Below are 14,230 nucleotides of genomic sequence, written 5' to 3' on the forward strand. Positions count from 1 at the left end.
GTAGGCAAGACCTAAAAGTGAAGGACATCAGTCAGCCAATCAAAAAAATGTAAAGAGCCAATTGTCAAGGGTAGGGACAAACAAGAAGAGCAAGGCAAATCACTGAATAAGAAGCAAGCAAATGAGAGTGACAATAAAGCCCACCAAAATGTTCTTGGTAAGCTCATAATAGATCTTTCCCAACCACACAGCTTTCCTGTGCTTAATTGGTAAAAATTGCCAGGCTCTACTCGAGTGGCCCCTGCAGTTTGCACCACCCATTGCCCCTGCAGCGCTACCAATGTTAGTACCAACATAACTAACAGCTATCTCACATCTACTAGTGTGACAATTCTGAGTACTCTAGGCCACCCAAATCTATAAGAATGGCATTGTTGGCAGATATTATTCATTTTTAATGTCCATTGAATTCTTAAACAGTCTTTGTCTGCTCATCTCAAAATGTGATAGACAATGCCACCCTGTCATTAGATCTGTCTGACAACTATGAGCCTGATTACGACTACAGTGGGCTATTGGACCGCCGTAGTCTGTAGTCGCGGTGGCGGCCCAATGGACCGCCTTAGTCGCGGTGGCGGTCCAGGCAGACTGGAAGTCAACCCGCCGTATTAGAACTTTAGTGGTTGGACTGCCACAAGACCATTGCAAGCGCTGGGGATCCTTGATCCTGCGACAGAGGCGCAGCATTCAGAGGCTGCATATTACGAGTTGCCTCATCACTATGACCTCCATGGCTGTGAGCCCACCATGGAATGTAAGGTGATGAGTCAACTCAAGGTGACATTTACAGGGCCCCCTTTTACCTCTATGCATGGGGGTGAATGCAGGGCAGCACATGGTGTTTTCCCCTGTATTGCTGCACCCCTGTTCCTGCCAGGAAAAAAATGCACATCATGGTGCTTTGCTTCCCATGCAGGAACGTGCTGAGGGATTCCCGCAGCTGTGCCCCTCCAATGCTCTTCTTTGAGCCTTAGAAAGGCACCACCATGGGACCACCAAAGCACTGACCGCCCACCAAGATTAAACTCGTAATCCGTCGGGCAGTCTTCCTGCGGGGCACCGAAGTGGAGCACCGAAAAACACTTGTTCAAGTTAAGCACTGCAGCTTGCGCCATCTGGTAGGAGAGACGTTTAAAGCTCATTGAATCTGGAGGACCAAGCCTTTCTGTAAGTCTTATTATCATACAAGTTGACAAGAAACATCTTTCACAAATTGTTTTGTTGAAAAAGGGTTTCCTAGGTCTAATGCTAAAAAGAACAATTAATGGACAGAATGCAGAACAATGTCATACATACACCCCAGTACAGAGATCTGGGCTTAAATCCAACGTTTTATTGCTCACCATGCAATTCCAGTTTGGACCCAGCCATATGCAAATCAGTGTGACTCAGCGCCCAATGGGAACAGTCCAGCCCGAACTGCCAGGCCAAGTCCTCCCTGGACAGGAAACAAGCATTCTAGGACCGGTTTCGGGCTTTCAGCCCTCATCAGCCAGGATAGCTTGACTCCAGTGGCATGGAGAGCACAGGACCAACATCTGGGTATACACGTCCCACTTGGGGTGACAAATGCAAAAAAGAACAATTGATGGACAGAATGCAGAACAATGTCGTACATTCACCCCAGTACAGAGATATGGGTCTAAATCCATTGTTTTTTTTGCTTACCATGCCATTCCAGTTTGGACCCAGCCATATGCAAATCAGTCTTGACCCTGCGCCCAATGGGAACAGTCCAGAACAAAGTGCCAAGCCAGGTCCTCCCTGGACCAGAAACAAGCATCCTGGGACCATTTTCTGGTTATTACCCTTCAACAGCCAGGCTAACTTAAATCCAGTGGCACAGTGAGTAGGGGACCAACGTCTGGGCATACCGATCCCACTTAGGGTGAAAAGTGCAACGCAAACAAATGATGGACGGAATTTTATTAATACCACATTCAGAACATCATTTTACCATAGTAGGCGGACTAAACATGAAGGAGTCAAAGCTGTGCTTTGCACACCAGTCGCATACTAACCTTAACAGCAAGGCATTCTGGACTCAATTTCTAGCTCTTGTAACTGTTCCCAACCGTGGCAGAGTAAGGGCTCTATATGCAAGGAAGGAAATTGCCCCATCTTCTACCTTTGTAGTAAAAAGCCTCTATTTGTAGTGAAATGGGAAAGAGCTTAGGAGACAATACATTTTGGGAGGGACACAAACAGTCTTGTGGAAACCCAAACGCAGTGCTTACTAGGGCCCACCAGCACTCATTTTTGGGGATCTGGACTTACTTTTCCTGAAGAGACCTTGATTGAAAGCAAGTGAAACAAAAACACAACGAGGGGAAAGAAGGAGGAAGAGAAAGATGGAAAAACAGTGTCACAGGGAGAAAAAAGGGTTGAAAAATAACCAGCAAGAGTAAGATAAAGAGTAGGCACTATTGAGATGTGGATTAAAGAGGCATCAGGAAGTTGAGGCTAGGCAGACATCGTATTTGGGATGTTGAGATTCAATAGCGCGGGCTGTTGGATTCTGATTTATTCTTTTATGTTATTTCACTGCATGGCAATCCCATGCTCTCGAAAAGGCTAGGGATGAACACGCAACCCTGCTGGAACGGCTAAGATGCTTAAACTACAAGGTCCACTCTGCTAGAAATCACTCAACTGCTGACCGGTTTGCCCCTCATTTAGCATGACTGATCTGACAGGAACAGCCAGCACGCCCTATAATCTCCTTGAGATCTGCTGGTGGCACCTTACTTCACATACAACGTGAAATTCACGCTGAAATGCTCGACCATTACACTTCTTTATACCTCACAACCTTACTGACAACCCCCCTCAGACACTGATTCTTTCCCTTTCACTTTGACCTTCCCTCGTTTGACCCTGAAACAACAGTCGGAGCTGGACGGCCCCATCACTCCAGCGGAAATGCGAGAGGATATTTGAGGACTTGCTATTGGGAAATCAGATGGTCTACTGGCCAACTTTTATAAGGCCTATACAGAACTTCTGGTTCCCCGAATACAGCGTATGTATGATGATGCACTGCTGTCCTCCCACCTTCCTGATTCCCTTTCCATGGCCATGCTCATCTCCCTCCCAGAACCTGATAGGGACTCCACAATACTAGGATCTTACCGGCCATTAGCATTGTTAAACATGGACAACAAGATTTTAGCTAAAGTCTTGGTAGAGCGACTGCCGCCCTTAGTGCCTTCTCTGGTACACGCAGATCAAAATAGATTTGTCCCTGCCCGCAACACCTCCCTCAACCTACGACGTTTCTTTCGTCTCTTACACTATGCCCCACACAACTGGCCACAGTTGGGATGCTTACTACTTGATCTTGAAAAGGTATTTGATACCCTTGAATGGGCCTTTCTGTTTGAGGTCCTCCTACGCTATGGTATTGGACCCTGGTACCTTCGTTTGATACAACTCCTTTATAAACAAGCAGCTGACATCAAGGGTTAAGATAGGGAACCTCATTTCTGAACTAGTATGGATATGCTGATGCATTAGACAGGGTTGCTCCCTCTCCCCACTGTTTTTCTCCCTTGCCATAGAGCTGCTGGCCGTGTGAGCACAAGGGGAGAATTGGGGAATACCTATGAGTGATGGAACGCATGCAATCTCATTGTATGCGGACGATTTATTGCTATATATCAGGGATATCCACTCTATTTCTACTGAGGTCCCCTCCGTCCTTGACAGGTTTGCCTCCCTGCCTGGTTTGAATGCGAGTTGGGTGAAATGCTGTCTATGCCCCATCGTCCCTACCTATCAGAGCCAGCTCTCATTATTAACAGAGCACATGGGGCAATTGGGGCTTGGCAACCAACGATGTTCCGCTACTTACGAATCAGAATTTTTCACGAAGACCTCTGTGAACCTCACAAGGGCAGTTACTTCTCTGTCCTCTCAAATATCCTTCTAGAAAACACTCTCACTGTCAGTAGATGGACGCATTGCCCTATTGAAAATGGTAGTGCTTCCCCTGCTTCTCTATTATTTTATAAACCTACATCTGTGTGCTCCCTGCTCCTTTTTTCGACCTCTAGAAAAATTAATGTGCACCCTCATATGGGATAGATCTCACTGTTGGGTAGCCCTTCGAAATTGTGCCTGCCTACTGAGCATGGGCGGAAAAGCGGTGCCCCACTACTAACACTACTACTTACCATCGCGGCTCCAATGGGTGGCCTGCTGGCTGGTGGGTCGCCTACACTACAATGAATAACCCAGGCACTAAAACGCTCCGTCCAAGCCCTGTAATATTGCGAATGGCATACTGTTGTTTCGACGCAGCTAGTATAGCACCAACCACTTGTCATCCTATGTTCCTGCAATCTCGCTACTTGGTACACCTAGAGGCTGGGCGGCCACTTCGTTGGCGGACCTGATGTCCTGGCATGCGGTGGGTCTCCAAAGGATCGATAATTCATATCAAGATAGTGCAATTATCTCTTGCGAGATGCTAATGACAGACGAGGGGCTACCCTCAGGATACTTCCTCAACTACAATTCCTGGGTTTGACACACTGCTGGGGTGATATCTCGCAGGAGCCCCAATTACGCTTCACAATTCAATTTCTTCATGTTATGGGGAAGTGTGGTCGCCTCACTCGCTGGTTTGCAACCTCACTTCGCATACACACTACTGTACTGCTAACATCTTTACATCAACGTTGGGAGAGAGATTTAGCTCGATCCTGCACTACCAAAGAATAGAGCACGCTTTTAGCAGGCCCTACCTATAGTCCTCGTAATGCCAGGTTTCGACTCATACAGTTTTAGATCTTACACAGGGCATACTTGACTCCTGACAAAATCAATAGATAGTTCCATTGGACAGATGCTGCCTACCCCCGCTGTGGTCATGCCCCTCACTGCAACGTTATTGGTGAAGGCATGACGCATCATTTATTCACATGCTCGGGGGAGCCGCTTACACACACACCTGGGAGACTTGCTTGGTAGGCCTTTATCCCAGTGATAGGAAACAAAGGGTGACCACACGCTTTTTCGACCTAGGATTATTAGCAGCTAAACGTTTTATCACCCGGCGTCGGAACTCCCGCAAATCACCATCAATAGCGGCCTGGTCACAATCCATCATCATCTGGACTAGGGAAGAGGGAGTCTCCTTATATGGGGAAGGACACCTTGGGTCTCTGCAAATATTCCATTTCCTCTAACTAGGATGCCATTCTCCTAGACATCCGAAATTCCCTTCAAAACACTCTGGTGGTCCCGGAGGCTGCTAACCCACTTCCCATACTGATGGAGTAACCCCCGCACACTACCTGATGTTGAGGTTAACATTAAAATAACATGTATTGTATATTATGTTAATATCTGCTTTAAAGTGATTGCTGACTGTGGGCCGAGGCTTTTTCAGCCTGATTCATCAAGCTAAATTGCACTTGCAAAGGGCAAGATTCTCAGAATCGTGCCTTTTGCGAGTGCAATTTTTGTATTTGGGATTCATCATCCCAAATGCAAAATTCGCTATTAAAGAATTCGCACATTTGCAAAGAATTGCATTTAAGGAATCTCTATTTGAGATTCCTTAAATGCAATTCATGAATCATTTTAAAATTGCGAAATTGCAATTTTGGGCCGCTATTTACCGAGAGGTCAGACCTCGTGGTAAATAGCAAAAACGTAGAAAAATGCATTTAAATGCATTTTTCTAAGTTGCATGTTACACACACATGTCCTTTGGACATGTGTGTGCGCAACACCAATGTAGATTACATTTCAGGGGTGCTACAGGGTGTCCTTTGGACACCCCTGCACCCTTGAAATCGCTTCCTTATTTGCGATTAGCTAATTGCTAATCGCAAATAAGGAATAACTCCCCATTCAGTCCTATGGGCCTGTAGGCCCATAGGAATGCATGGGGAGTTATTACTTATTTGCGATTAGCAATTTGCGATTAGCAATTTGCTAATCGCAAATAAGGAACATGTAGGAATCGCAATATTTTTTGCAATTCTTACATGAATCCCGTTTTGCAAGTCCTTAATAGCGATTCCTTATGAATCGCTATTAGGGGCTCGCAAAACGGGAGAATGATGAATCTGGCTGTTAGTTACTGCGACACACCTATCTTTCTCCCCCATGCCATGTTGTCACTGATTACATAAGTTGCTATATGTTAAATTTCTTTAACACCCTGTGATGCAATTTTCTGTTCAGAACTACAGTATTATACACGAGTAGATTGATTAAGTTATAGTGAACCAGCTATTGTGACCGTGCATGGGCTAGCTTATGCCTTATTATCCTCAATCACTAGTTTATATGCTATCTCACAATTGCTTATTTGTTTCATTGCAAAGACCCAGTTCCTCTTTTGGACTCCTTTAGAATTATATTTATGATTCATTGTATTAATTTACTGACTTGAAATACAGAGTTTTACAAACCATGGCGCCCTGTTGGTGAGACGTCCTCAGTTCAGGATCCTAGACAACGCCGGACCGACCTGCCGAACATTAACGGTTAAGGGACTAGAGAATTCAAACAGTTAACCTTATAGGAACGCTGAAACCTAGATAGAATGGCGAACGGAAGCCGTTGATCTTACTCTGAGACATTAGCAATCTTCATTATAAACATAGCGTCGATGTTCACAGCGTATTTAACAACGTAAAAAACACATAGATCTGCCTCCGAGTTATCGGTCCGGTGAAGCCTTAATCTGGATCTTTCAGTTGAAAGAATAATACCAATCCCTTTAGAAACAATCAGGAAGTCCAATAACTCAACACGAGGCTTCAAGGTTTTCAAATTATAGATGTACATCCTGATGAAGGCTTCAGCTGAAACGCGCGTAGGAATTATTATATAGAAAAGCCATGCCTAAACCATTTTGTTGTTCTGATTTTGATAAGCATTTTATATCCAACAATTAATTTAGTGAATGTCTAATGAGCTCTAGAATAGAAACAAAATGTTGTATCCTGTGAAATGAAATAATCTAAACAACTATTCTTGTAAATCATTTCTGCAATAATTGACACTGGAGTTATTGCTATTTCATATTGTATCTGAAAATGTCTAATTTATAAAATATTCAGATAAAAAATAATAAAAAATATATCTTTTTGGAATTGAAAGGTACATGCATGTTATTTCTTAGTATGCTTTTTAGGTCCAGTATGATATTTTCATGTTCACAAATTGTTGATACACCCCGATTTAGGAATTAGCGTCAGGGGTACTCCTTTCTATACAAACATATTGGGCCATATGTATCAACATTCCGTTTTGCGATTCCTAAATAGCGATTTGTAAGGAATCGCTATTTAGAAATCACAAAATGGTATGTATGTAGGAAATCGCTTCTTTTTAGTGATTCCTTAAAATTCCATAATTGCGATTAGCAAATTGCTAATCGCAATTAAGGAGTAATTTCCCTTTCATTTCTATGGGTCAGGAGGCCCATAAAAATGAAGGGGAAATTTGCGATTCGCAATTTGCTAATCGCAAATTGTGAATATTTTCAAGGGTGCAGGGGTGTCTCAAGAACACCCTGCTGCGCCCCAGAAAATGACATGTGTGCGCATATGGCGCACATACATGCCCTAAGGGCTTGTATGAGCATCACATGGCACCTTTTGATGTTCAAAAAAATGCTTTTTTAAAAGAATTCACAACTTACCACCAACTAGAAGCTGGTGGTAATTTGCGATTCCTTAATGGCATTTTGGAATGTTTTTTTCCTTGATACATTGCATTTAAGGAATCGAAAAATTTGCAATTCCTTAAATGCAATCGCAAAATAAGGAATGGCATATTTAGCGATTCCTTATTTTGCACCAAAAATGTTTCATACATACCATTTAGCGAAAATGGGTTCGCAAACGCCGGAATTCTGCGAATTTCGGCATTTGCGAACCCATTTTGCTTTGATACATATTGCCCATTGTCGCTGATTACATAAGTTGCTATATTTTAAATTTGTTTGACACCCTGTGATGCAATTTTCTGTTCAGGACTACAGTATTATACATGAGTAGATTGATTAAGTTATAGTGAACTAGCTATTGTGACCGTGCATGGGCTAGCTTATGCCTTATTATCCTCAATCACTAATTGATATGCTATCTCACAATTGCTTATTTGTTTAATTGCAAAGACCCAGTTCCTCTGAACGATTTATTGTATTAATTACTGACTATATGAAAACTCAATAAACAGATCAAACAAAAAAATCAGATCAGAAGACTGATTAGTATTACCAAGACTAGACACGTTTATAGCCTCCATGCAGAAAGAAAAAATGGAGTCACAGTTATTTGGATGCATATACTGTTGTCTGACATACTATTGGTTGTTACCGGTAAACAACCTTTACAACAAAACTTTTACAACGCACTACCATTACAACGCGGTCATTACAACGCAAACCATTACAACGCATTGCGCTGGGGGGCGCTCTACGATAGGGAATACGTTTAATTTACTATCCAACACCTTCCCTAGTGTCCACGGGGACTGGAGTTGGAATAGTAAATTAAAGTATTCACTATCCAACACCCAAAAGCACTATGCGTTGTAATGGATTGCGATGTAAAAACCGTGTTGTAATGGCAGGCGTTGTAATAGCCTGCGTTGTAACGTTATACATACGTTGTTACCCTATCGTAGGACCTTTTCTTTCTAAGATGTTTATTATTGTTACATGGCTGCTATTCAATTAAAGCGAGAAAGAGAAAGTATAATTCTTGCCGCCGTGTCCTTTATAGAACTGAAAATTCTTGTTCAAAAATACTATCAAGTTTTAAATTCTCCAGAAATGCACAGATGGACCCAAAACCGGCAACACGCGGTTCGACTATCACTGTGCCTCTCTGCCAAAGTCATCCCTCAGTGTTGCCATGAAACTGCTCTCCAGATCACAGTAGAGGTACAGGATTCTTCTCAAGGACCTGAAATACCACAATAAGCTACCACCTCTTACCCTCAATCACTGGACCACATTCAGTAAATGTCACCAATAAAATGACAAGGCATTCAACGAGTAAGAGGTAAGTTGAACCTTAATTGTATAGAAGTACGAAGTGGCAGTCAACACGGCGGCACCAGCTGCTGAAACTTTCAGAAGACTCACAATAAAAAGAGTGTTCCTCGCCCATCAGAGGGGCACAGGCAGGATACCAGTTTCACAACTGTTGAGCACTCAGGTCAGGAGTACATGCCCTCATATCATGCAAGGGACATTGCTGTTCCAACAAACATTTATCAGATTTGGAGCTTACCACTGTGAATAAATCATTGTAGCAAAGTATACCAAGTGTATATCATCAAATATCTATATTTTATTATTTTCTATTATGTTTTCTTCTATACTAGTCTAGGTGTAGAAATAGTCTATCAATGTCATTGTTTTATTAGAAAGCATGCATTAATTGTGTTGTGCTAATGGAAGGGAGAGGTGTATAGTATCTATATCTAATTGTGGTGTTCACCTTAAGCTATGGGCAGATCCTCTTTGACATTGTGACTTGGCATTAGTTCTAAGAATGCTGTTGTACAAGCCTTCTTGATACATAGCCTGGGTATGTGTGTTTACTACAACTTTGGTCTCTTGTAGTACTGAAGAAACTGAATATGATTACATTTTTATAATTATTGGAATTGTAATAATCACCTGCAAAAGTTCTTTTTTTGCACCCTTCCTACTTAGAAGTTCTTCTGGAATGAAGTATTTAGTAAGATGCATATGGTTGGTGGGACTGTCTTACAGGTAGAGTTGTAGGACACACACTTTAATGATGTCCCACTTATCTTGATGCCTCATTAAACTTTGACAAAAAGGTTTGGGGGGGGGGGGGGATTTAAAGGTGCATATCCAGCAGGTCTAACCATCTCAGCCTAGTCTAGATGAGCGGTGATGATGTCACAAAGGTGTCTCTGTGACTTGCATACTAGCTATCAAGCTAGTCTTGACCCACCAGAGATGGCCTTTTGTAGAGCAGACCTTATAACTGGTCCATGATGTGGAACAGAGGGACTCTGAACCCCACTGCTCGTGCTCGAAGGTGGGTCTGCATCACAACACATTAGCTAGGCAAGAGGAAACAACTTCTCTGTGATGTACCTTGGGAAAAATAAGACCTGTTGCAGAGTCTTGGGAAGACCTTGCCTGCTGTGCTAAAAGAAACGATGAATCTTTACAAATCTGATAGCCGCAACATCATGGCTGTTCTTGCTGCGATGTACCCATGCAGAGAACAATTACAAGTTATCCAGGAGATGCTCCTGCTCACAGAAGAAGCTCTACGAGGTGTGTCTGACATAATAGAGGAGCAGGTGATAGCTGAGTTGAAAGCCAAGGAAGAATTAGGAAAAGGTGGTGGTCAAGAGATACTGGACGATCCAATACGTGATGATGGTGCAGTGAAAGAGGATGGCACAGTGGTTTGGGGTGGTGGTGATGGTAGGGATGTTGTAGATGTAGAAAATGGCACAGAAAGTGATGAAGAGGGTGAGGATGACACAGATGCTGGAGGGGATGCTGCAGTAGATGATGATGCAGAAGTGGTGGTTGAACCAGGAAAAGGAGAAAAGGCTGTAGAAGAGAATAATCCTGAGGCACAGGCAGTCAATGTTGGAGATAATGCCGAAACCGAGAATGGCGCACAGGGAGATGACAGCACAGAAGGTGATGCAGTGGTTAACAATAATGCTACTATTGAGAATGATGTTGCTGGAGCGCATGGTGCAGGTGAGCATGATGTAGACGCAGAAGAGGAAGCAGAGAGGCAGAAAGATTCTCAAAGACTAATCAGTGAAGGTGAGAGGTTACCTAATGAGACCAGAAGCTCCAGTGGGAAAGGACAGCCACCAAAGAATTTGAAAGCAGACCCTAAAGGTAATGCAGAGGGGCCTCAACATAGGACCAAAGTCCTATTGGGAGTTGTGCGCGTGGGCCTTGTTGCAAAAGGACTTTTGTTGAAAGGTGACATGAATATTAAAATGGTTCTCCTATGCAGAGATATGCCCACCATCGCACTCCTGAGGAAGGTAGCTTGCTGTCTTACTAAACAGTTTCATATTTTGAATGAGAATAGATATAAAATTACAGAGAGTATCCCAGAAGCTGCTATTGTGATCAAGAACACAAGGTATACACCTGTGACAGTGACTATCAGACTGGCCTCACCACTGGCTGAAAAATATGGTGGGCTATGCACAGGTGGAATCTTGCAATCATCTAATGATGTTCTGGACATGCAGAATTGTTATGCTGCCTTCAAGTCTACTCAACGCACTAGGTGGTTCCAGGAAAGAGCAGTGGAACTGAAATCGTGGGCCAAAGTCAATCAAGTTTTTCGGTACCTCTGTTCTTGTATCCCTGCTTGGTCTCCACTAGGAGGCTGGCCCTTTGAGGTCCTCTCTGAAAGGGTGATTGCAACAGCTAGCAGACCAATGGGAATTGGTGAAGCTCTGAGAAGAGTGCTTGAGTGCCTGGCATCAGGGATTCTCATGCCTGATGGTCCTGGGTTTTTTGATCCTTGCGAGAAGCAGGCAATGGATGCTACTGGTCATCTTGATAAAATTCAAAGAGAGTGCATAACCCGCCTTGCTCAGCATGCTCTACGTCAACTAGCCTTTAGACACATTCACCATATTGTAAAAAAAAAGCATTTAAACTTTCAGAAAGATCATAGCAACATTCGCAATGCTTTCTCTTACACCAAACAGATTCCCTCAAGTGACTCGTCTACTTTTTGCTTAAAGAAGCGTCCACTAGACGATGAAGGAGTAATGCAAGCAGATTGGAAAAAGAAAAAGTTAACACAACAGCCCACTCATCTCTGCGGAATGAATGCTGTCATGAGACTGAACCAGATGATACCAGGACTTCGCTGTAAGGAGGTTTCCAAGACAGGCCTTGAGCATGCTCCCACTTTTACGATGGCCATGGAGGTCAATGGAAAGACATTTGAGGCTACTGGAGGTTCTAAAAAAGCTGCCCAACACAACGTAGCAGCAAAGGTTCTTGAAGCTATGGGTCTTGCCCTTTGCAATGCGAATGCGTCCACATCTGCTAACATCTCCTTAGCGGGTACAGCCAAGGAGAATGCAGAGGGACAAGTCTTGATGAAGTGGGACAAGAACCCAGTGACAGAACTCAACGAGATGCGGCGTGGTCTGCAGTTCCAGGTGGTCTCGCAGACGAGAAGCCATTGCAGCAGTCACTTTGTCATGGAGGTAGAAATGGACGGACAGAAGTTCCAAGGAGCCAGCAAGTACAAAAAGATAGCGAAGGCCTACGCTGCCCTTGCCGCTCTTGAGGCATTAAAGAAGCATGCCACTCGGGATCCTGTTCAGACAAATCCCACAGCAGAAGCTCCTGCACAGGGGACACTGCAACAGGCACATTTTACAATGGGACATCTCAGTGGTGGCACCGGCCAAGGTGGAAGAAACTTTATTAATGGTGTGAACTGGCTGCGCAGTCTCTTATACCTCTGATACCAGCAAGTGATATATGGCAGAACACACACAAATAAACATATTGATTGAGTTTTATTTTGGTGTGGTGGTGTCAGCTTGTGACTCCAAAATGGCTTTACCTTTTCTATTTAGCATAATGTTTTAGGAACCCTGACAACATATACCTCAGTTTAATCATTTCTTAATTACATGATCTTGCAGCGTATAAGTGTTGCAAATTGAAGTCACTTGTTCTTTTATCGATATGAAATAATTACATATGTTGGTGCAATCTATTATTTTACGAAACCGGATAAATATGTACGACAGTCGGTGACTATTTTATAATTTACTGCCATGTGCAAGAAGCTTCCTAATCTTACAATATTATGTGCAGTTATGTAAAGGGGTACCAAAATCAAGAGAATTTGTAGGGGTGGCTAGGAAATGTTGGTCACTTAGGGTGAGAAATCCTGCAGGAAACTTCAAATATTTCCTTAGGAAAGTTGGAATCGCCATAGGGACATAAGTTGTTTGCCTAGGGATGATAAACTTTCCATCCTCCTCAAGATTTTTTCTACATTGAAGGAAATATTAGGTGTCCCTATCTGAACTGTGTATAAGAGATCGACTTTTCAGAGTGGGTTTGATAAGGAATTGAAGGGGGACATGGGTCTACCTGAATCACTGACAGAATATCGACTCACAGAATATCGACCTACAGAAACATTGACACTGGAATATCGAAGGTAAGTATATCGGCATCCTATCTACAACAAGGTAAGTACAAAAATATAAAAACTAAAATATCGATGTTAAAAATATCGTAATTAAAAATATAGTTTTTTTTCTGTTAAAAATAAATGTGTAAAATAAAGTAAATAATACTAATAAATAAAATAAACAGTTAAAAAATTAATTACCAATTATAAGCATTAATTACCAATTATAAACAATAATTACCACTTAAAAAGATGAATTTCCAATTACAAACATTATTTACCAATTTAAAACATAAAGTAACAATTAAAATAATTAATTGCCAATTAATAATTAATTAGAAATGAATTAATTATCAATACCCAATCCCCCTATAAACCCACTACCCGCTACAAAACTTAAATGCAAAAATTAATTAGAATTAATTTGTAATTCCTAAAAATAATAATTAATTTAATATATTTAAATTACTTCCCACCCTATTCCCCTATAAACCCACTACCCGCTCCAGTAATAAAACATAAAATTGGCTTAAAAATATCATTATTAATATATAAAAATAATACACATATTATTTAAAACAAGTAAAATACTTAACAAAAAAGATATAACACATACATATTAAATACATAATAAAATACATAACAGTAATACAAATATCGATATTAGTAACATCGAAATTAGTAACATCGATATATTTGATATCGATATTATTGACTTCGATATTACTTACATCGATATAAAAAAATTCGATATTACTTACCTTAGGGTCGATATTCTGTCCAACGGTATTCTTGACCTCGATATTCTTTACCTTCGACTTCAGACTCGATATTTCTGTAGGTCGATGTTACAAACTCGATATTTAGACTGTGTACCGGTCTACCTATCTAGAGGTAGCAATTGCTACCTCAGGTGCCCTGTGGAAAACCGGAGGACTGCTTTGCAGCTCCTGCGACTTGGCCAATTTTAGATTTGATCTCTTAAAAGTAAAATGTCTTTATCTATTTCCAGCAGCAAGCATCTTACAAGTGACAAGCAGACGTCTTTTGAAAATTGT

At 42.0% G+C, this 14,230-nt stretch overlaps 1 protein-coding gene across 1 annotated transcript; it reads left to right on the top strand.

The window, feature by feature from the left end:
• The first annotated feature begins 10,173 nt into the window (after positions 1-10,173).
• On the top strand, positions 10,174-12,489 carry LOC144752475 (interleukin enhancer-binding factor 3-like). Its single transcript, XM_078640397.1, has one exon. The coding sequence runs from the start codon at positions 10,174-10,176 to the stop codon at positions 12,487-12,489; it is 2,316 nt and encodes a 771-aa protein (XP_078496523.1).
• The last annotated feature ends 1,741 nt before the right edge of the window (positions 12,490-14,230 follow it).

The sequence above is a fragment of the Lissotriton helveticus genome, chromosome 5_1, assembly GCF_964261635.1.
Source record: "Lissotriton helveticus chromosome 5_1, aLisHel1.1, whole genome shotgun sequence".
Taxonomy (NCBI): domain Eukaryota; kingdom Metazoa; phylum Chordata; class Amphibia; order Caudata; family Salamandridae; genus Lissotriton; species Lissotriton helveticus.

Coding starts and splice junctions, on each gene's coding strand:
- LOC144752475 (XM_078640397.1), top strand. CDS start 10,174: ATGAATCTTTACAAATCTGATAGCCGCAACATCATGGCTGTTCTTGCT.